The 24,884-nt window shown below is 39.2% G+C and overlaps 1 protein-coding gene across 13 annotated transcripts in view; it reads left to right on the forward strand.

The window, feature by feature from the left end:
• PDLIM5 (PDZ and LIM domain 5) overlaps window positions 1-24,884 on the forward strand; it is a 217,902-nt gene that overhangs the window by 104,195 nt on the left and 88,823 nt on the right. For 9 of the 13 annotated variants that reach the window (XM_075929618.1, XM_075929625.1, XM_075929616.1 and 6 more), the window contains 4 exons: window positions 11,465-11,507; window positions 14,908-15,350; window positions 21,565-21,737; window positions 22,774-22,810. In XM_075929618.1, the coding sequence (XP_075785733.1) occupies window positions 11,465-11,507; window positions 14,908-15,350; window positions 21,565-21,737; window positions 22,774-22,810 (696 nt within the window). Of the gene's footprint in view, window positions 1-11,464; window positions 11,508-14,907; window positions 15,351-19,091; window positions 19,109-20,018; window positions 20,034-21,196; window positions 21,215-21,564; window positions 21,738-22,773; window positions 22,811-23,471; window positions 24,165-24,884 lie in introns of those variants that run through there. The other 4 variants (XM_075929622.1, XM_014576365.3, XM_075929623.1 and 1 more) reach the window with 4 other exon arrangements.

A 24,884-nucleotide genomic window follows, 5' to 3' on the forward strand; every position in this document is an offset into this window, starting at 1 on the left:
TTTTTGTGCACACTTTATCCAACCAAGAAATGCACAAATGTATTTTCCAGTATACTGTACTGTGCATGCATTGAGAGAAGAATCCTCCTGGAGAAAGGATAAATTTGAGCTGAGAGAATAAAGTAAAAATCACATTTGACAGAGCAATTCCCTTTCTCCTTTGCAATTAACAGCTGAGATTAGAAAAATATTTCTTAAAAAATTTTTTTCTTGTGTAAGAAAAGCACTTTGTGTATAATTTATTTCACTTGTTTTTTTGTATAGTTAGTCAGTTCCTCTGTGGTTTGTGTTGGTCTTTTGTGGAACAACAAGAACAAGACATCCTTTTTTTAAAAAATAGGAAAACATGCTTGTAAAACCACAAAAATGGACAAGAAGACACTGTCAGGTGTAGTAGTTGAAACTGCTTTATAATCGTTTAATAATAACTGGTTTCAAATTGATGGTTTCCTCTTAAGACATTTAGTACAACATAAAATGTGGATGTGCTATACCAAATAAAATTCCCTCACCTCAAAAATGTTAATGTATACCTTCAAAGATACCTGTTTCGCTGAAACTACTGTAATGTGTAGTTACAGGCTGTAAGAGCTTGTCTTTACAAGATAAATGAAGAAGTGAATTACTTAGAGGTAGCATATAAAGCAGCAGTGGGTTGCCAGGTGTCTGGTATTCACTCGGACAGTCCAGTATTTGTGGGCTCCATCCGGTTTAAAAAAAACAAAACAGGAAATAACTGACACGTGAAATGTCCAGTATTTCCTGTTCCCCTCGGACGGAAGTCCGGCCAGGATAATTTTCCCCTGTCACATCTGGTGGGGGTAGGGGAGTGAGGAGCATGGCAGAGTTGTAGTGAAGTGGGACAGGAGGGGGCACTTGCCGGGCACCACGCTAGGGAGGACCTGGGCTGGGGTGGGAGCGGAGCGCACGCTGCTCTGGCCCACGTGACCAGCAGAGACTCGGGAGCTGGCCATGTGATGCCTCCCTCTACACAATGCGAGCCGAGGCAGCTGGGCCAAGCGGCAGGAGCAGCAATTTTAAAAGTAAGATTAACTTACCTGGCCGTCCCGTTCCTCTGGTGCTTGGCTCGGGGCGGGGGGGGGATTTGATTGGGGCAAGGCGGGTTCGGTGCATTGGGATGGGGGGGGTCACTAGGGGAGCCTGGCTCTGGGGGAGAGCTGGGTGCATTGGGGGTTAGTATGTGGCCCCAAACTGGAGAGAGTGGTGCAACACTTGCTTAACAACTTTGGTCTCCCCCACCTTTTTTCTCAACACAATTTTTTGCTGTGTGGTTTGTTTTTTTTTGGGGGGGGGGGAGGCAGTTTTGGTATTTTTTGTTAAACCACCTGGCAACCCTAAGCAGCAGGTAAGAAAAATATTATTTCATTATTATATGGCGGATAACTCAAACAATGAACCCAAACTGTGTGCCTGTGGCAGCCATTTCAGTTTATACAGATGTATCCCTGGATCTGTCACCGCCTTGCTTTCTGGGAGACGTCGAGCAAGTCACAGCTCCCCATCTGTAAAACAAAGATAGTTACACTGTGACCATCTTTGTAAAAGCACTTGGAGAGGTTATGATGAAAAGGGTTATAAGAGCCAGGATGATGATGATGGTTTATATTAACAGAAAACAAAATTGTAACACATGTTTTTGTTTTTCTTTAAGTTATATGTAATTTCAGCTGCCCTAAGTAAAGGGTATTTTTATATTCTAGAAATAATTAAGGGTTTTTTGGTCAGTAACAAATATTTGAAATACTTCTCATTTTTCTTTGCTTTAAATTACATCTGATTTTGTTTTGTTCGGATAACCCCGAGCAAGAGTCATAGTTTGGCATGTGCACATTCAACATTTTAGCCTTTTTTAAGAAGCTGCATTGCTGTAAATTGGCCAACTGAGCAATGTCATAAAATAAAATTGAGTTGAAAATTCAAACCATAGGCTAAAATGGCAAAACCATTCAAGTATTAGTTTCTGTTGCGGTTGCCTATAGGATCTCATTAGTGTCTACTCAGAGATACAATACATAATGCTAAGAATTGCTGTTAGATGATCATGAAGAACAGAAAAAAGTTCATTTTGAGGATGCAATATTTCTCTCTTTTTAGCCAGAAAAAAGTTTTATACAGGATTACATTTAACAGAGGCCTCAACCCCAAAACTATGCCCTCCCTCCCCCCCCCCCCCCAAAAAAGGAAAGAATGGAATTATGTAGAGAGCTTTCCAGACTGGTTTGGTTTTTACAAGTAGTGGTAAGAGAGGCCATTATCGGAAAAGAGAGGCCCCACTAGCAACTTGGACTAGTATGTCAGCATTTCCATTTTTTAAGTTTATAATTTTGCTATTCAAAAAATCTTTCATCAGTTTCAGTGTATAAGCACTTTGTTCATTTTGTCCATCAGTTAAAAAAATACTTCTGCAATTTTCACTTTAGTAATTTAAAAGAGGTTTAAAATGTTTGACTAAGAGGAAGTGTAAAAAGTTTCGAATATTATATTTTTAACATTTTGTATTTAGAAACCTTGTTTAATCAGGGGCTGATGAAACTGATGTCTTTGCAATTGCAAGTAGGAAACTTTTTGTCAGAGAGGTGGGGGTACTTGCCACAGTTCCAGCAGAATTCAAGATTTTTCTTTGATTAAAAAAAAATTCTAATTGTAAACCAGTAAAATAGCCTCTTCATGAATGTGCAGATAAATGAAGCAAGTGGAGTTTTAAGGAGTTCAGTATGATGCTACTCTGAAGTCTCTCTCTTTGTGTGAGTCTTGGATTTAAGCATATGAAATGTTAAAGACTAGATCCTCAGCTAGTGTAATCTGGCATAGCTTATTTGTCTTAATGGAGCTTCACAAGTTGATATTATCAGCTCAAGGAACTGACACTCTGTTTTGATGGCATCTGTCCAGGACAGTTAAGAATCTTCGCATCCCACCCTGGGATGCAATTTCTGCCTTTTCAGCAAGAAGAAAAAATCTGTGGGATATTGAATACATGGAGGATTTGTTAAGGGTGATTTATATCGTCTAAACCTTATAAGTCTAAACCTTGTAAACTTTTATTGTAGATGCCATTTAATATTTAAACTGCTTGTTCTTAATTATTGATGTTAGATACATAATATTTCACACTTTTTATTGCCATTCATATTGTGGCTTTTTCTCTGCTGTAGTGACGATAGCATGGCATACTACAGTTTCAGCCTTAATTAATCATTTCTTGGCTATGGTTAACTATAGTGAGAACCTTTTTAACATTGTTTTGATTCATTTTTATAAGTTAAATAAATGGAAAAGGGATGAATAAAAATGAATATTCAAAGACTAGTTTAACAGGCATCTATAGGGAAGAACAGCTAATAAGCTGGGCTAGAAGGTGGAATGTTTTGATTTGCATTAAATGTCATACAATATTCATCATATGAGAACAGCTTGCTGTGTGCTTATAGAACAAAGTTCACTTTGTTGGTCTGATCTAAATGGACTTTTTTTTACATAGTTTCTGAAAAAGAAGAAAAAAACTTTTATAGAGAAGCTTCAGGGGGTAGCCAAGTTAGTCTGTTACAGCGGGGGGGGGGGGGGAGGGGGAGGGAAGGAACAGCAAGCAAATGGTCTGGTAGCACTTTATAGACTAACAAAACATGTAGATGGTATCATGAGCTTTCGTGGGTATAGCCCACTTCTTCAGATGACCAGAGTTATGACTAGAGGATAAGAAAACTCTAGTCCTAATTCCAGTCATCTGAAGAAGTGGGCTGTGCCAACAAAAGCTCATGATACCATCTACATGTTTTATAGAGAAGAGGATGCTAAAAGGTCGTTAAACAGGTAATCCTGTAATGGCTGAAAATCTCAGTGGTTACACGCTGTGGGTTCTGCACTATAAAGCTTAAATAAATAAGCTTTAAACTGCAGAGTATGAATCAAAGACTCCTTGGGAGCAGGGCTGCCAGCCCTTGCCTGCCTGACTTCCAAAGAGGAGGCTTCGCTGCCCTGCGGCAGCAAAGCTGCTTCCGGGGAGCCAGCTGAGTGTAACTGACAACATTAACCAAAAAGCATCAGAAAGGCTGTCAGACCTAGACACTGAAGTCATTTATTTTCTGAAAGAGTACTGCATTATCGCTAGCAGTACTGCCCCCTCTAACTCTATTGCATTTTATTGAGTGGACGTCTTCCACAAAGGTTAGGCTAATATAGATAGATATTAGGCTAATATCATAGTGGCTAATATCATAGTCTCATTTTACTGTGGCAAGTGAAATGTGACAGAAAAGTATGGCTTTTCGCAAATGTGGGCCAAATCTGAATAGGTGAGACAAATCCTTTTATTTTTCCATTGACCACCCAGCCCTTCCGGAAATTTGGAAAGTATAAGTTCAGCCTTGGATCTTTTCAAATCTTGACATTCTCCCCTTTTGAATAAACATTCAAGTGTAAGATCTTGAACACCTTTCTATCTACATATTCTTCATAAAGCAGATACAAAAATTAAATTAACTTTCACTGCATTTGTAGAAACTCTTGAATTGTACAGCTCCATAGTTTGTATGATGAGTGCTTCATTGCAAAACATATAAACAGCACTTAAAAAAATTGGTTGATGAATAGTGATGAACCAGTTTCCAAGGGTTCATTTGTTTGTTTTTCTTCAGTATTTGCACAGTCTTTCAGATACTTATCCAAAACCTGTTAATTATTTACATCTCTTCTATGTGCATAAGTAGGCAGGAGATCTCAAAAGTGAATTCTTGTAGGACTGGTAGTAATATATGGCAAAGTCTTTCTGATTGTATTTTGTTGTTCCCAATTCTGAATGGAATTGTTGAAATACTGTGACATGGCATGTGGAAATATAGTTGAAAGGAGATGTTCACAACTGCAAAATGAATGTAATATTGTTTTAAGTATTTTGGTAGAAAAATAGGGAACTGGTAAATTTGTTGATGATTTGCCATCTTGCAGTTGGGATTTACTTGGGATTGGTCCTGCCTAGAGCAGGGAGCTGGACTTGATTATCTTCTGAGGTCTCTTCCAGCTCTGTGATTCTAAAATTATTTCATTACTTAATTACAGTAAAACTCCAACTGTCCATCATCCAATGGTCCGACACTCCTGATAGTCTGGCATCAACTGGAACCCAGAAGTGCTCCGGCCAGCCGGACAATTGGACCTTCTGTGAGCCCCATGGGCGCTTGCAGCTGGGAAAGGGAAGGGGAGAAGAAGGGAAGGGGATTATGCCTCTCTGACTGTTCTACCGAAACCCGCACTGCGACTTTTGCACGAAGACGGGGGAAGCCCCGCGCCTCCGCTGAGAGTTTCTGGGAGAGGAGCGGGCTCCCCACCCCCCAGACTGCAGTAGTTATCGCTGAGCAGGGGGGTGAGGGGCAGCGCTGTAGAACCAACCTGGCAGCACCCCAGCTGCTCTGCTCTGCCGCATCCCCAAGTCCGCCGCTGCTGAAACTGACGAGTGGCAGACTTGGGGAAGCTGCAGAGTTCCCCGCCCACCCCCCCCGGACCCATCACAGCCCCTCACTGGAGTACCTCTCCATACTCCAGCATATCCGATAATCAGGCACCACCTAGGTCCCAAAGGTGCCAGATTATCGGAAATCTGCTGTACCACAATTAAGATCCAGAATCACAACTTGGACTCCATATGAAATGGAGCAGTTTAATTCTGCCAGGTATTTTAAAAACTTGTGTTTTATACATGGCTGCACCAAGGGTATAGTACAAATACTTTCCCTCCTTAACTTAGAGATTCTGAACTAGAAAAATCAGATTGATAGACATTTCCTGTGGTAGAGGTGGGTTGTCTGAGTTTATAAATTCTGGGATTAAACCTTGCTTCAGGAAGGTGTTGTGGCTTACAAGAGGTGAATAACTGGATCTAATATTGGATAACCCTGCTCCCTTGGGGCCAAAGGCTACATGTCTTTATTCTGGGAGACTACTGAAGTTAGAAGCTGTGGTGAGAAATATCCTTTAGCATAGTATTTTTTCTTCTCTGTTGCTTTTTTGGGGGGTAATGGGGTAAAAAGCAGTACATTCATAGTATTACTTATGTGGTATCTAGTTATTTTAAGAATATTATTGTACAGTTTAATTGTGGACTCCAGGATCACTTTGACTCCTCTTATGCTCGTAAGCTATTACTCCAAAATTTAAACTAAGAAATTGTTATGATAGTACAGGCTTTTTTCTGTATCTTGTACTGTAGATGTAATTTTATTCTCCCAAATGGATCTAAGTCTAACTTGATTTTTCCTGATTCATACTAATGAATAATTTGAGTGAGGTAAAACTAACTTTGAGGCTAGCAAAGGAAGAATAAGGCTCCATTTAGAGGTAGAAAATTTAAAGGAAAATCCCCCCAAATTCTCTGCCAGAATCTGGTAATAAGCCTGTTAATACAATCTGTACATTATATACATTTAATTAGATTCCTCTTAGTTTACTGTAAATTCAGAACATATACGTAAGTATAAATATGAACTGAAGTGTTGAGATAAAAACATGTAGAATATGGTTTGTGTCAGGTTGGAAGTGTAAAAAAAAGAAAAAGAAAATCTCCTGAAACAAAACTTTAGAGGACTAAAACACTCTTAAGTATTAGGATTTCAGAATTGTTGTTATGGCGACAAACTATGGCAAGACAAACATTGTGGGGACTCTGGCTTATGAATGGATTTTGTGGTCTTGTATTGAATTATACTAAACAAGAGTTGGCATACGTTTACTACTGTTGTGGAAATTAGATTGGTTCATCTACTGATCAACTGGCATTCTTAATTACACTAAACAAGATCAAGATCAACTTATTCATAAATGATCTGGAGAAAGGGGTAAGCAGTGAGGTGGTAACATTTGTGGATGATACCAAACTTAGTGACACTAAACAAGATCAAGATCAACTTATTCATAAATGATTTGGAGAAAGGGGTAAGAAGTGAGGTGGTAATGTTTGCGGATGATACCAAACTGTTTAGGATAGTCAAGACAGAAGCAGACTGTGAGGGACTCAAAAAAGATCTCACTAAGCAGAGTGATTGGGCAACAAAATGGCAAATGAAATTTAATGTGGATAAGTGTAAAGTAATGCACATCAGGAAAAATAACCCCAACTATATGTACAGTATGATGGGGGCTAATTTGGCTACGACAAATCAGGAAAGAGATCTTGGAGTTATCGTGGATAGTTCTCTGAAAACTTCTACACAGTGTGCATCGGCGGTCAAAAAGGCAAATAGGATGCTAGGAATTATTAAGAAAGGGATAGAAAATAAGACCCAGAATATCTTACTGCCCCTGTATAAAACTATGGTATGCCCACATCTTGAATACTGTGTACAGATGTGGTCTCCTCACCTCAAAAAAGATATTTTTGGCCTTGGAAAGGGTTCAGAAAAGGACAACTAAAATGATTAGGGGTTTGGAACAGGTCCCATATGAAGAGAGGTTAAAGCGACTGGGACTTTTCAGTTTAGAAAAGAGGAGACCGAGGGGGGATATGATAGAGGTATATAAAATCATGAGTGTTGTGGAGAGGGCAGATGAAGAAAAGTTATTTATTAGTTCCCATAATAGAAGAACTAGAGGACACCAAATGAAATTAATGGATAGCAGATTTAAAACTAATAAAAGAAAGTTCTTCTTCACACAGTGTGTAGTCAACCTGTGGAACTCCTTGCTAGAGGAGGCTGTGAAGGCTAGGACTATAATAGAGTTTAAAGAGAAGCTAGACAATTTCATGGAGGTTAGGTCCATAAAAGGCTATTAGCCAGGGGATAGAAATGGTGTCCCTGGCCTCTGTTTGTCAGAGGCTGGAGAGAGATGGCAGGAGACAAATCGCTTGATCATTGTCTTCGGTCCACCCTTTCTGGAGCACTTGGTGCTGGCCACTGTTGGCAGACAGGCTACTGGGCTAGATGGACCTTTGGTCTGACCCAGTACGGCCGTTGTTATGTTATGTAAGATATCTTCCTTTCAAATTAGTACTATCAAGCCTAATTAAGTGACTTGAAAAAAAGGGTTAATAGGAAGAACAGTAATGTTTTGTGAATGCCTTGATTGTCTGTTGTTCTGCTCAGCCCACTTTACCCACTAAAATTGATATCTGCAAAATTGGCATTTAAATCCTGCCATGGCGAACTAGGAGATAAATGAGCTGTAGCTAGAAGGGACACGTACGATATTGCAGACAGATAGGTATTAAAACTATTTTCATATGTTAACATCTATCACAATACTAGAGCACTTGTGCTTATTAAAGTACTTAAGGAAGCATTCCATTTGGTTGAAGTGTTGGAAATGTTTTGTGTTTCAACCGGAACTATGATTTTTTTTTTCTTGATTTGCGTAACCACTGTAGCATGTTTTTCTTAGTCACACCTTGGTGGCTTAGTTTGCTTGGTGAACATTTTCTTCAGGATCTTGGATAAACCACAAATTTGGCTAGTTGTGGTCAGAAGTCATCAAAGCCATGTAATGCTTTGAAACATGTCTGGGCACACACTTATTTCCTAGTCTCTCATGTGCTTACGGTAAAATTATATAATGGTATTATGTCTGACTCCATGTTAAAAGAACATTATGAATATTTTTAATGATCAGAAGCTGATTTAACTTTTTAATAGTATTTTTAAATGTTATTCTGAAGACAAAATAGGTTTGCAAAATAATAATTAGGAAATAACACTGTGCAGATACTATACACTAGTATGTGCATAAACAGATCTTATACTAAAATGTAATAACTTTTTTCTATTTCTAAAAGTTAAGGGAAAGTTATAATCTCCTGAAACATTGTTGGAGAGGGTTGTTAAGAAAAAGATGACACAAACTATAATGTTGGGAGAGTTTTTGTCTTTGCTTTCTATTTTCCTGAACATGTGTGTCCATGATAGTGTTCTTTGCCAGGAGAGTTTTAGGAAGGAGACTGATCAGCATGGTGTTGCAAATTGCTCCTCATGCTTTGAAGATGTGTAAAATTCTGGCTGAATCTTTAAATATAAAACTCAAACTTCAAAAATGAACATTTTTCATTTTACACTATAGGGGCAGCTTAGATTGTAGCAGTTTTCCAACAAATAACTTTTCATCCATAAGTGTATCAAATTATGGTATGATATACATGTTTCATGCTAGCTATGGTCATAATTAAATACATCTCTCCATGTGTGTTGGCATTTATTCTCTTGGTGTTTTTTGTTGCTGTAAATAGACAGCTCTTCAGTTAGAAGTGATTAATGATGCACCCCAGTGCTTTATAGGTTTTGAAGTCAGTAGTCTCATAGGCTGTAAATTCTGTAGGAAACTGGGAGAGCAGATCTAACATAAGAACATAAGAATGGCCGTACTGGGTCAGACCAAAGGTCCATCTGGTCCAGTAGCCTGTCTGCCGACAGTGGCCAGCACCAGGTGCCCCAGAGAGGGTGGACCGAAGACAATGATCAAGCGATTTGTCTCCTGCCATCCTTCTCCAGCCTCTGACAAACAGAGGCCAGGGACACCATTTCTATCCCCCGGCTAATAGCCTTTTATGAACCTAACCTCCATGAAATTATCTAGCTTCTCTTTAAACTCTGTTATAGTCCTAGCATTCACAGCCTCCTCTGGCAAGGAGTTCCACAGGTTGACTACACACTGTGTGAAGAAGAACTTTCTTTTATTAGTTTTAAACCTGCTACCCATTAATTTCATTTGGTGTCCTCTAGTCCTTCTATTATGGGAACTAATAAATAACTTTTCTTTTTCTGCCCTCTCCACAACACTCATGATTTTATATACGTCTATCATATCGCCCCTCAGTCTCCTCTTTTCTAAGCTGAAAAGTCCCAGTCGCTTTAACCTCTCTTCATATGGGACCCATTCCAAACCCCTAATCATTTTAGTTGCCCTTTTCTGAACCCTTTCCCATCTGTTCCTTCGAAGGGACAAAAACCTCTCTCAGTTTAGAATGATCGTTGTTGGGTGCATAATGTGTTATCAGTGATGAACAAATGCTTAAAACAAAGGGGAAAATGTGTTGCTTGCTCTCTGCGTGTTTCTTTAGCCAACATATCTGCATAATGCACGTGTCTCTATTGGTACCAGTCAATAGCTAGTAGCCACACTTGTTACGTGAGCACTTTAGTAGCACACAGTTATTTTATTAGTAGGAGCTGATTTGTCCTGAAGTCAAATGGTGTACATGGAAGGGTAGATATATTTGCATATTAAAAGTGAGTCTATAAATGAACAGTACAAGAAGCATCAGTTATATAGATTCACCTGAAATATTAATTATCTACATTTCTGACTTTCCTACTGCTAATCTGGAGAGCTATCTCTATTATCTACTCACCGGTTAATGGAAGTAATTTTGCCCACGAAAGCTCATGATACTATATGTATTTTTGTTAGTCTCTAAGGTGGCACAGAACTACTCGTTGTTCTTCCCCGACAGTTAAATTCTAGAAGTTATATTCAGTATTCCCTTACGCAAAACCCTATTGCAAATACTTTTAGAAAATCAGGGTTGTATGATTTGGGGTGCACATGCGCACACACTCCCTTGAGGTGAGGACCTCAGGTTCCTGCAGCCGCACAAACTTCGGATGTTCTCCATTGTCCTTCCCCTTTCTCCAACAGTTTGCATCCATTTGGAAGAATATATCTTTCTATGTGCAAAAGACTTGGAGTTACATTGTACTTCTCTTGGAAGGCCTGAAAGTCCACATGAAGTACTAATTGTAACTTCATTTGGATATAATCCTTCAAAAGCAGAACTGCCTCTTTTTTTAGTACTGAAAAGAAGCTCTGTGCTAGAAGTTTTGTGCTTTAGCACTGCTCTTATGATGGTGCTGTATTTAAACAGAATTTGTCCGATTTACACAGTTTAGTTAAAAACAAGTAACTCCATACACAGGGAAAAGAAAACAAAGCAAATTATTGAGATTATGGCTCATGACCATTGAAAAGATTATAGTTAATCTAAAATTTAAACAGATCAAAATGACTCTTGTGTGGTAGTAACTTGTTTATGTTGAAAAAAAGTGGAGACATAAGCCCTTGATTATACATATTCTGAGGTAATGTGCAGTTGTTTTTGCAGGAGTCTGTGAAGTTTTTGTCTAGAACTTAATGGCTGCCATTTAGTGATCAATCTGAAGGAAAATTAATTAAAATTAATGTTTCAGTGTGCTCCTAGGAAAGGTGGCTGTTTTGTTCTGGTGGGCCTTAAATGCTTAGGAGTAAGAGAATCCAATTTGTCCATTTTTGTCATCTGTTATCTGCGATACTGTAGACACAAATCCAGTAATCTCATTTCCTCTGAAGAAAGCAATTAAGTGTAGTGGAAATTCACCAACATTAGATGGGGGAGAAGATAGTTAGGTATACTGTAAGAGGTGCAGTATTGCAGGACCCTGTCAATGCAGTACATGTATTTTTAAATTTGTGCATATTTTGTCTCTTTCAGAGTGGCCTCTGCACCAAAACCTGATCCTGTTGTTGTACAAAAGGTATGTTTTTTATTTAAACCCAGAGGTGTAGTGTGTTACACTACTTTCTGCAGCTCTTGCACTCTATTCTTGACATGCACTGGTATTCAACTGCTTCCTTTTTTAGCACAACATATTGAGTTTCCCTATGTTATGTAAATATCATGTACACCAGCAAATCACAATATAATTTGAACCTCTAAAATCTGGGACTCTCGGGACAAGCAATATCTGTGGTCCAGCATGAGCACAAGCCTGGTGGGGGCTGGTGGTGGCAGGGAGGGGAGCCTGGACCTCCCTTGGTCTGGCAAACTCCATGGTTCAGGACCACTCAGGGAGGTCCAACAGTAATCACCTTAAAAATGGCAGAGGGGAGAAGTGTACACTTGACTAACAATTTTAAAGCTGCAAATATCTTTCAGCTTTTTCATCCCGAATATTTATTTTCTAACCATTTCCCCTACTTTAATGACAGCCTTTATGGCAGCATTGCCTCTTGTTGAATGGAAAAACCACTAATTTCTTCCAAACAGAACATATACATTCTCTCTGCTCTTGAAAGAAGCCTTGCTATATAGAGTGTACAGAATAGTTTGTCAGAGTTTTTCAAAGTAGGGGAGAACATTTCCCTTTACATACTTTTGGGAAAAAAGCAGCTGCGGTGCTCTGCTCTGGCGGCAGCAGCAGAGAGGCTGGCATGAAGAGCGGTGGCGGGGTGGGAGAGGTGCTTGGGTGAAGATGCATGGCAGCTGTGGGCCGTGATCAGGCACTAGGAGAGCAGCCTCACGGAACTGTATTGAGCCACATGCTCTCAGCCCCCAGCCATGGGACTCCACGGCCATCCTGCCTCTTCCTCCAAGCATCCCACCATGCCACCCTGGTCTGGTCCTCACTCCTCCCTCCCCCTCCTCAGCTTGAGTGCCACAAATGGGCTATGTGATGCACTCTGGAACCTCTGGAGGGCAAAGAAGGAGTTGTGAGCATAGGGCCCAGCTTTTCCCTGTGGCACTAGCTCGAAAAGTGGCGCTAGCTAGACACATGCTATGCAATTTGAGCTATGCAAACTGCATAGCTTATTTCGAGCTTATTTCAAGATAGTCTGTTCCGATTTAGTTTCGAAATAGACTGCTATTCCAACAAGTCCCTTGATCCTTGTGGAACGAGGTTTACCGAGACGTTGGAAAAACAAGCCTGTTACTTCGATTAAGGATGTTAAAATGCAATTATCTGGTTAATCGTAGAGTTGATACAATTTGTATTAACTATACCAGGGGTTCCCAAACTTTTTGACGCGGGGACCAGTAAATCCATTCATGAACTTTTTGAGGACCAGTAACGTTAATTTGCATATTTGTATATTCATTAATCAAATGATGAATATTCAAATACGTTGTTTCTGGTCCTCCCAAAACCCCCAGTGCCAGCTTTAGCAAAGCTTTTGATATGGTCACCCACAATATTCTTGCCAGCAAGTTAAGGAATATGGATTGGATAAATGGACTGTAAGACAGACAGAAAGCTGGTTAGATCAGGGTTTCCCAAACCTTTTACTTTAGTTGGAACCCTTTTTTTTAGTACTGTTTTTTGCAGCCCAAAAATATAAACACACAAAAAACAAACTGAAAAAATACCAGACACATAACATGCCTGGTATTTTCTCATTATGTAAGTTGTATTATTACTAGATGTATCAGTTTGTAGTTTCGAACTGCCTGGCTGGTAAATGTGCTCAGGCTGCATGAGTGTGTCTACCAGCCAGACAGTTCACAACTACTCGAGGGGGAGTGTGTTGGGGGGGGGGCAATAGAATCCCCGAGCTGGACTAACTCATGCTTTGTGGGGGGGGGGCAGCGCCCCGAGATCTGCATATGGCCAGGTCAGTCTCGCTCCCCGCTGGCCGATTCACTCCCCTCCTTCCCCTGCTCTCCCCGCTGTGCCTCTGGCCAGCCCCACTACTCCCAACCCCTTCCCGGACAGCCAGTTCTCCTCCCAATCTCCCTTGGCCAGCCCTGCTGCCCACGTCCAGCTCTGCTTCCGGTGGTTGCTTCTCCCCCCCATCTTCCCTGGCCAGCTCCCTACCCTGACCTCACACCCCCCAGCAGCCCTGCTTCCACCAGCCCCCCAATCTCCCTGGCCCACCCTGCCCCAATTCCCCTGTCCAGTGCTGCTTCCGGTGGCCGGCTCTCCTCTCCTCCTCCCCCCGCTGCCCTCCCCTAGCTAGGACTCTGCTGGGAGCCGGAACATCTGACTGCAGACTCCGCCCAGGCCAGCCGAGGGCTTGGGGGACCCAGTGCCACTCGGGCACTCCGGGAGCTCAGAACACCCTGGCAACCATGCTGAGGCCTGGTAGTTTTTTCCGGTGGCCCGGTATAGGGACGTGGCCCATAGTTTGGGAAACTCTGGACTATACGATTAGTCGATAAGCAGTGCTGTGCAGAGCTGCAGCAGGGGTAGTTCCAGGAGCTGACTTTAGCCGGGAATGAGCACTCCTGGTTTGTGCCAGATTTGGGGCCATCAGCGCTGCAGCTCTGCATTTCAAGTGTAGTAAGAGCTGCTGGGCTATTACTACATTTAAAATGCAAAGGTACAGCAATCAGCAGTAGTCCGGACTGCTTAGTCACAGCTCTTGCTGAGTCCAGCAGCCCCTGTTCGCGGTGTACAGATAGTGGACTAGTTGCTAACATCCCTAATTTTGATTGCATTTTGAAATAACGGACATTTCTGTTAAAATGCAGAAAACGCTATTTCGGATACCGGACATATCCTGAAATAGCGCCACTGTCTAGACGTACCCTGTGAGTGCTCCAGCCCAGTAACATGCTCTAGGATGCTGGACTACAGATGTTGCCAGATGGTAGAAGTCTGGACTATAGAGGTCCAACCTGTAACAGCTTTCATAGTGTGTCGCTTGTTTCTCTTAGACTGTTGGCCACTTGCTGCTGTGCCCATTGAAGTATCACTTAATGTTCCCCATATCCTTTGACACATCACACATACAATATGCAGTGTAATGTTACGTATTTTGTGTGTGTGTATTGAATTTGGCTTTAGATGGGGTTTAAATTTAAAAACCCCTTCAGTGTATTTATTAAGCAAGTTAGGCCACACCTGAGGAATTTGGTGACCTTTGCATCTGAATGAGTCTTTAATTTAATCTTTAAACCTTATTAAGGTATGGATATCTTGCATGAGATCAGAGGAAATAATACCTCGGGTTTCTAAGTGTGTTGCGTATAATAGGATCCTTCCTTGTCCCAAAAATGCATGTCATACCCTTTTTTTTTTCCCGCCAGTACAGTACAGTCGAAATGTTGCTATTATAAAACACATCATCTGTCTTGCTTTTCCAATGAAAATGTCTATTAAGGATTTTGCATGTGGTTGGTGTGCTTTGTGTGTGTTTTGTTTTTATTTTACATAGGGAGAACCTAAAGAAGTAGTTAAGCCCGTGCCCATTGCATCTGCTGTTGCACCTAAAGTCACTTCCACAATGAACTTGGCCTACAATAAGACACCAAGGCCATTTGGAGTTGTATCTTCCTCAAAAATCACTTCCATTCCATCACCGTCATCTGCCTTCACCCCAGCCCATGCGACTGTTCCATCATCTGCTTCCCCTCCACCATTGGCCACTGTCACTCCTCCCCCATTCACTGCATCTGGACTGCATGTTAATGCCAAATCCAGTACTGACCAGCGTTCGCCTGCACTGAATGCTGCTAAAACTGCAGTTAATGTCACATGGCAGCCCAACACATACAATACAACCATGAACACGTATTCCAACGACAATGCCCAGGATGTGGCAGAGGGGCCAAGAAGAGGAGTCAAAGAGAGCCAGGTTGACAATAAACAGCAAAATGGGTAGGTGGCTTCAGGGCACTTGGTCTGCTGTAAGGGACTTTTCTTCTAGACAATTTACTGGGCTGCACTTAAAGGGATAAAACGCATCTTGGAAGAGTTGGGTTCCTTTCACAGAATGACTCTGAAAAAGATAAATGAGAATGGGCTGGCTGTAGGTATAAAAATGAGCTTATTAAAGGATCTTCTAGAAGCATCTTGTGTACGTAGTATAATCTCTGAGTTGATGTTGAGATTTTTTTTGAAAAGACAGTTGGAATAATTCATTGGATGCGTTTTGAACTTTATAGCAAGCTCAGTAGTATATTTTTAAGTATAATTTTAAAACATTAAGTCCCGACATAGTTTTAAAAAAGCAGCAGGCACCACCAAAATGCGAGGCAGTTTGTCAAGAAGGCCCATCTAGAATTGGGGAAACCAAGGGATAGGATGCTATGGAAGAATAACCTTGATAATGGTGACTACATAGTGCAAGTTAGAGTATTGCATTCAGAGGCTGGGAAAGAAGGAAATATATAGAATTTGTTATATTTGCTACATAGAGGAAACTAGAAAGTTGGTATAGAGAGTCAATTAAATTTGAATTGAATCAAGTTTTTCAGTGGTACTAATGCAGTGGACACTTGAGTTATGCAGAACGATGTCCATCTAATCTTAAAAAAAGCCAGCACTAAAATGCAAGTGCTAGTATATTTCTAGCAATTCAGAACTGTCAAAAAGTCATAAACTCCAGACATTTTGAAAGTTAAAACACTAATACATCTGCTGAGATTTAACATTTTAAAGACATTAATTAACAGGATAGTTTTTGGCATTGCTAATACTCAACACATCTTTAAATCAAGCCATTGAGCTACATTCTAAAGAAACAATGGTTTTAATGTATTTTATTTATTTTGGCCACATTTCTTGCAAATTTAACTTAATATGTGAAGTTCAAGAAGTACTTTGCATCATTACCAGAGAATTTTAAAACTAGCTATTATATGTATTTCACTTTTATTCAGAGGTCATTAGAAGAGCAAAAGCAAAAAGTTAGTCATGATGCAAACTTTTTCTGGTACATTTTGAATTTGGTGCTGAGCATAAGCAATAACCTACAAAGAGAGAAACATCTGTACCTGAACTAAGATACAGCACTGTGGTTTCAATTATTCCATTTTTAAGAACAAATAATTGAGCTTATATATTTCCTTTATACTTCAGACTGAATTTTTTCCACATGTTCGTTCATTCGTTCATTTATTCATATGATGCAGACCTTGTGCATTTTGTCACTGTTGTCTTGTCGATTTTTAGGATTCTTTCAAACACATGATGACATTATTCCACACAGCTTTAAAAAGGGGGGAAAAGCATCAGGTCCTGAAGACTTATTATTTGGAGACTTTTAAAAGTGCTCTGGTGAACCATCCATATCCTTCCAGAATGGGTACTTTTGGAAGTATAATACAGAGAACTGGCTTTCAGCTGCAGTAATTAGCACTGGAAAAAACCAAAGACTGATAACTAAATCAATTCTCCTGCAGGCAAGCAGTACTGCTGGCCTGTAATTAGCACTAGGGATATAAGAGAGTAATTGATTAGTCTACCTGATAATCCTAAGCTTATCAGGTAATCAAGTGGACTACTTGTATTTACTCCCCCTCCCCTTGCTGCCTCTATATTACTCTATATTAGAGGCAGCAAGGGGTGCAGCTGGTTTCCCACCAGCACTGTCTCCTCGTGTTCCTTCTCCCCTCCCCCCCACCATACCCCCACTGCTGCCTCTATTAGAGGAGGGCAGGGGAGGCTGCTCCAGCAGTAGCCCCTGTCCGCATGGGCGGGGGTCCCAGGAGGAAGTTGGGACCCTCCAAGGACAGGTGCTACTACCAGCTGTGCTGGCAGCCGGGTCAGTCCTGGTTCTCCCTGGGACTAGTGTTACCTGCAAATTTTAAATTGCAGAGTCACAGGGTTTGGTCTCCGAGCCAGCACGAGCAGGGACTGCGCCAGGCTCCTATTAAAATTAGGAGCCGAGTGGGCAGGCAGACAGGCTCGATCCCTGCCTGAGCTGGGTTGCGGACCAAACCCCGCTGCAGTTCTGCAATTTAAAACTAAGTAGAAGCTGGGGGACAGGCTGCCTTCCCTTATCAAATAATTGAATAGTCAGTAAAAATTCTAACAACAACTTGATTACAACAATAACCTAATTTTAACATCCCTAATTAGCACATCAGCATTCAAGATGCCTGACCAGCATAAATGCATCACTATAAGATTCAGTGTATGCGAAGCAAATTGCAACTATTAGTGAAGAAATTCCTGTCTTCCTGCCAGTCTTAGGAGGAAAATTCTAATATGGGAACTTGGAAAAGGTTTACACTTTAGTGAAAGTGTACTTTATTTATAATAAGGGTAACAGAATAGTATACTTGGACTACAACTTAATTAAACACTGCTGTAAAAATCTTTAAGCCTTAAAGTAAAAATGACAAAAATATATATACATCTGCATCTGACTAGCTAACGGTATTCTCAGCTTGCTTAGTCACCATGTTAATTAACCCATAAAGTTTTTCCTCACTTAACCCAGAATTTTTGTGCAATTGTATAAAAACATCATATAGAATATTAAAATTGGGGGCAAAGGGAAGAGGTGAGCAAGAGGAGCAAGAGAAATTGAGATTTTTAACTCTGGCAGTCCAGTTATGATTGGGTGAATTGATAGCCCTAAAGATGAAAAACTGATTTAGCCCACCCCCTTTCAAGAGTCTGTAAGTCACTGCTGCAATTACAAAATATAGTTTACAACTTGTCAGCTATTGTCAGTTTAACCAGCTTGAGAACACAACTGCTAGAGCTATACATAATTTTGCTGAAACCATTTTTTTCAGCAAAAATCTACACGTCAACCAAAATATTTTTGCAAATGTGTCTCTTTTTTTTTTTTTTAAACAAACCCTAGAAATGTTTAATTTCTAGTTAACTCTTCATTCAGGAAATTTCCTTTCTTTAAAATTTTTTTTTGTTTAAAAAGCTCAAAATCAAAATGAGGCATTTTAGCTTTGGTTAAAAGAAAACATTTTGTTCAGCCCACAATCTTTTTTTCAACTTTTTTTATTTTACAAAAATTTCATTTTGTGTCAAACCAAAGTGAATCAGATAAATCAGTTATTCACACAAGATCTGGAACTACTCCATTATACTAGCTTCTTCTGGATAATGCCGATTAATCATTTTATTATACAGTATAGGCATTGAGAGAGATTTCAATAAAATCACTTCTATCTCTCTGTTTCCCCTTCTGAAAATATTGGTGTGGTTTAGTGATTCAAAATATGAGTCTTGACCATGGTGAAAACCTTATCAAACATCAAAACTGCAGTCTTACTAAATAGCTTCCTGATTTGCTTTGCTTTCACTGTAGGATGGGGAAGAATGGCCTATTTTCTGTTTCTTAGCGATGGCTTAAAGGGAGAGCTTTTTGCTTCATGTGGCTGTATATAATTGTGCTTTTACCAAGACCTTCTTGCCAACTCACGCATGAGAATGTGCCTGCTGCTTAAAACTGGAAAGACTGCTTCAATTTCTTACTCAGTACCAAGTGGGTTGGGCTGAAACTTTCTCTTATAGGTTCCTGACAAAATTCAGCTTGATGCTAGAAGAGACAAGGTTCTTTGCCAGAACTTGAACTTGGAAGATTTTCTGAAGTATTGGGAGAGGAAATCATTGAGATAATGCTTTAAATACTTTTTTCCTTTGCAGGTAACAACAGTGACAAAGTTAGTATCAACAGCACTGGAATTGAATTATGGTAGCTTATGTTGTAGAAATAACCTGCATGTGTGATTGAGTGTAAAATTAATATTTTTCAAACATTTTTTTTTCAAATAACCACATTTTAATATAGTACGTTGTTTTGGTTTACATGGTGTGATTTTTTTTTCCTTTTCATCATTATTAAATATTTCAGAATTTCTTTTTCACAGAATATTTGTGTGGTGTTCATGTGTGTATCAATGAAGTTTTTTTTTATGTCATTACTGTATATCTAATAGTATTGGTAATGTAACTTGCTGCTGTAGTGAGGCTTAACTAGATTTTAGGGAAGTATTTGGTTTGGGAGTTGAAGGGCATCACACAGGTAGATCAGCATGATGAATATACATAGATATTTAAAATCTGTTGATATGTCAGATTCCAGGTACTTAATTTCACTAGTGGTTTTATTCTGATTAAAAAATGGCATATTTCTCTCAACCCATGTGCCTTGAAATCAGCATAAAATGCTAGTGTAAATTAATTGCTAAATTGCCTGTCTAGATGTCTTTCTTTGTCTCTGGCACCATCTTGTGCTGCACAGAGTAATTACCATAAAGATTCCCAAATTTTAAAAAGGAAAGGAGACTCATCTGTAGCTAAGAAAATAAGGAGGAAAGCATGGCAGAATAGTTTTCATGATTTAGCTTTTAACACAAGTTACTTACCTGCTTGTGTTCATTTAATTAGCATGTATTTTAGGTTTCTCTGTGTTTCCATTTAGTAGTTAAGCTCTCTTCTTTCTTTATATATAAGCTTTCCAGTTTAATTTTCTGTATTAACTTGTTGCATCCTTTCATTTTGTCTGTATTTCTTACCATTACTCCATCCTGGAAATTCCATTGTCTCTTTTACCATACCTATCTCCTACAGTAACCTTGATGAGGTGTAAGTACTTCACTAATATTACTCATCTTTTAAAATTAAATGTTGTCATATATTACTCCTTTCACATCATTCTATATTTCTCTGGCTGCTGTAATTTAGCTGTTTGACTAATAAGCTTTGTTTAATAGCCCCCCCCTTTTTTGTTTTGTTTACAAGTTACTAACAAATCCTTCATATCCACACTTTTATAGGGGTTTTTTTTAATGAAATTAAGAAGCACACTGTTACAAACAGAAGCGTATATGGCTCCTATACAATACTGAAATTCAAAAAGTATTAAAATGGATTTTTATAGTACCAGTCTCCTTCAGTACTCTACCAAACTGGTGAATGCTACCATATGTTTGCCTCAGTTCCTGAAAGTATAATTTAAAAAAAAAAAAAAAAAAAAAAAAGGGAGACGGATAGCTCAGTAGTTGGTAATAGCATATGGAACATTATGGGGGAAACTTCCAAAGGTGCAGATGAGCGATAGGAATTATGGTTCCCACGGAAATTCACTGGAATTACAATTGGAATTATGGTTAGTAGATGGAATTTCTTCTCCTCTCATTGTAGTTGTAGCACTAAGTGTTCATGAACACAGTTGAGGTGCACCAACCAAGCAGTGTGATGAACAGGGCTCGATGACTGACACGAAACCCTACTCGCCAGACCTGCACCGCGCATGCGTGCACCACAGGAGAACGGGATGACCAGCTGATATGTACTCGCCATGGGCGAGCGTATTTGTCGAGCCCTGGTGATGACGCCTGCATTTTTTTTTTTTTTCAACTAGCGCTCTACCTTTTCTGTGGAAAAAAAGAGAGAAATTCATTCTCCAAGGCTGTTACACCAGAATTACATATACTGCTTTTTGGAGATTTCACTATAAAAAGAAGCCACATCTTACTACTTTTGTCTTAACTCTGGATATATATGCAGTTGACTGAACGTGCATGTACAAATTAATCGTGGACAGTCCACGGAATCAGTTTTTGTATCAGTGGCACTAATGATTGGCTTCATTGCACTTTAGTAATAAAGTATTTTAAGGACCACTTGGCTTACCATACCTTTCACTTCAATTTTCTTACTTTATTTTCTTTATTTTCTTTTTCTCTTTCCTTGCTCTTCTTGCTGGAACACTCTTTCTTCTGTTGTCTTATTCCTTCAAATATAAGGAAAAACCCACCTAAACGGTAAATGTGATCCACATTCTTAAACATGGTATTAACACTGAATTGTGCTGTTTTGCGTCTTGTTATAGTGGAAGTAGAAGATATTTTAAATGTTTCATGGTAAATCTGATTTAAATTACTAATTTATGGTATTGTTTTACAAACAGCACTTGAATCTGTGTTTAGATTGCTGAGCTTATGTCACTTTGTAAATTGTAGTCTTTACAAAAAAGCACAATTGCTCCCAAATGCAGAAGCTTTTTCTTGCCGACCTACCTAGTGCATGATTAAGTCTTAAATGGCGTTGTGACAGTGATAAAATATTTTCTAATGAAATTTCACATTTTTTCTCCTTACAACTCTTTAAATAGTCCACCAAGGAAGCACATTGTGGATACCTATACAGAGTTTTACCACACACCCACTCATAGTGATGCCAGCAAAAAACGATTGATTGAAGACACTGAAGACTGGCACCCAAGGACAGGAACAACCCAGTCACGTTCTTTTCGGATCCTTGCCCAAATCACCGGCACCGAACACAGTGAGTAATTGTTTGGTGATGCAGCATTAGATAAGGATTAGTAGCTGTAGTGGACTTGAAGCCTCTGGCCTGGTAGAACTTGTTATAAGGTGTTGAAACAATAATTGATAAATATTTAATCCAGTTTCTTCCCCAGATGATAAAGTTAGCAGTAAGTTAACCTGTTTTTTAATGTGAACCATCTACATAGTGAGAGAGAGAGAGAACTATGGGCAGGAGTAATGCCTGAAATTTTTTTTTGACCTGACTAAATTCTAAGCTGACAGGGTCCCTTTTAAACAACTACTATATTCGCCTCAAATATCAACTTGTCAGAAAAATCTCCATGCCCTCCCCACCCTCTGCTTTTCCTCCACCACCACCAAATGAGGAAATTTCTGCTCAAACTCATGCTGGTTTGAGAGGGCCGGAGTGGGGCAGTATTTCATCATACAGCACAAATGAGTTTAATTGTTGATACTTATAACCCTATAGGGTTAGAAGTCATTGTTTCTTATTGTTGAAAACAGAAGCTTCTGGCAGAACAGGACAATTTGTTCCTGCTTTGGAAAAGCTGAATAAAATAGCAAATCTTAAAATCACAATGTAATGGGAAATGGTAGGGAAATTGTAATTTAGATCATTCTGAAATGATTAGTGGACTTTATTATCTGCCAGTGGTTTCTTTATGCTTGGATTGATGTTACCAAGGACCAGTTTTTTAAGGATATTTAGATGTTTAAAAATGATAGTTACGGATTTCTTGAAATATGTAAGTGTCTACCTTTCATTGAAATCAAAAGGGAGTAAAGCACTTTTAGAAATCCACTAGGCATCTGTGTAGCATTTGTAAAGGTATTCCTGTGCCTAAAAAGTCAGGCCCTGTGGTTTTACAGCTTGAGGTAAATGAAAAAGTAGAAGTAATAATTTTTAAAAAATATATAGATTTTCTGTGGCATGTACAAAATACATTATAATGTGATGTGTTTGAGGAATATCAGCCCAACTCATTTCAAAGTAATGGTTTAGATATTTAAAAATTCTTATTTCATTTCAGTGAAAGAACCAGAAACTGAGTCTACAAAGAAAACAAAGTAAGTGGATTTGTTGTTGAACTGAGATCTGTGTTTTGAGTATTCAGTATTTTGCATGGCTTATTTTTAACTTGATACTGCAATATTGCAGTTTGGTGTATTGGTGTGAAGTTCTAGAAACTTTTACATGTTGTTCCTTTTTAATATTGTGTGTCATAAATGTATTAGTAAATGAATCAGCATGTAAAAAATAAGATGTCTGTGTGCTGTGATTTGGCTTTTATTTAGGAGCTTAATAAGAGACTGTGCAAATTAAGGTTTATATAGGAATTGTAGCTTTTCAGTGCATATAACAGTTGGCGCTCTGCTGATAATATGTAATGTTTTCTCTTGAATCTAGACATGCATTTGAGGTTTTTAATAGGAGGTCCATTTAACTTTCTAAGGTTTGAACAGGTAGCTGCTGTCTTGTTGGTCTTGATGAATTATGCTATTCAAAGTGGAGACTAAAGCCCCAGTCCAGTACCTGATGCATTTAGTGTGTAGGGGTAGAGGGAGGAATGTCTTTCTATTGATTTTATTTGGCATTGGATCAGGCCTGAAAAGACAGATGAAAAAATATATAGGCCTGTAAGTGAGTGCATGGAAATGGCATGTTTTCAGTTAGTGTGAATTGAATTTCTTTCCTTTCTTACATTTCTTCTATCACTTCTTTCCACAGGGAAAAGATTCCCATCCATATTTTTAGCCCAAAATATACAAAATTACGTGACTGGCACCATGACGTCTCAGCACGTGTCCTTAATGTCCAGTGATTTATACAAGTTGCAAAAAAAACAAAACACAAACCTTTTCTTCCTTTTCTCATTTCCAAATGCTTTGCGCAAAACAAATATTATATTAGCTTTCTTATGAGAGTAACTTTAACTTTAGTTTTTTCCACACTTTTCTGACAATTTCCTACTGATGTATAAAGAATCAGATTAATGTGTTTTTGTGCCTGATCAGTAGTTTACATATCTGCATAATCAACACAAAGTGATTTGAGTGATAATCTAAGTGCTTAAAAAAGTTAGCTATTGAGGTTCTTTCTTGACAAGGAGGATTCACTTTTGTTGCTGAGTTTGAGTTCTCGAAGGTTGTTAGAAACATGAGCAAAGGAGCAACATACAGTGATGCTTGAAAAGAGTCCTATAAACATTGAAGCTATTGAATTTTCCAAGATAATTTACTTTATAATATTTTTGTTGAACTTCTACTGAATTTAGAGTGGGCTGAACATGTTTTCAGATGGCAGAGGGAGAAGTCAAATGGCTTCCCCACCAAAATGCATTTTGTTGGTATTGCAAATCTTAGCACACTACAAGTACTGAGCCTGTTAAACAGGTGTCCTGTCCACACCATGGAAAGATTATTTTTAAAAAAGTGAAATGTTACTATGTACATGTAAGTGCTTGAGCATGCAACGTGAAATGAGAATAAGATGAAGTCTATTATTTATTGTAGGATGAAACTCTTAAGGTAGGTCTACACTAGCCACCCTAGTTCGAACTAGGGTGGCTAAAGTAGTCAATGCGAACTTGCAAATTAAGCCCGGGATTAAAATATCCCGGGCTTTATTTGCATGTTCCCGGGCGCCGCAATGAGGAGTAATGGTAGCCCAAATTAGGGGCTTTAGTTCGAACTACCTAGCCTGTGCCGCGGGCAGGGAGTCCGAACTACCGGGCATTTAAAAATGGCGGCGCCCGGGAACATGCAAATAAAGCCTGGGATATTTTAATCCCGGGCTTCATTTGCAAGTTCGAATGACTACATTAGCCACCCTAGTTCGAACTAGGGTGGCTAGTGTAGACATACCCTTAAGGATTATTGTGTTATATAAAAGCTTTGGTACCCTGTGATTGTAATGCTTATTATCCTGTAATATAATGTATTATAGTAGAGACACATTAACTTAAAACTTTATGAAGTTTGAAGAGTATTTTAATAAAAGCTGCTTTTGACTTAGTTTTGTCTGCTTTTTCTTTGAGGCCTTTTGACTCTACACATAGATCTCTCATACAGAAGTGCTATATCTCCAGTATTACAATCTTGCTGAAGTAAGATAAGAGACAATAAAAACAGAGCTGTGCAA

The sequence above is a fragment of the Pelodiscus sinensis genome, chromosome 5 (genome assembly GCF_049634645.1).
Source record: "Pelodiscus sinensis isolate JC-2024 chromosome 5, ASM4963464v1, whole genome shotgun sequence".
Taxonomy (NCBI): domain Eukaryota; kingdom Metazoa; phylum Chordata; order Testudines; family Trionychidae; genus Pelodiscus; species Pelodiscus sinensis.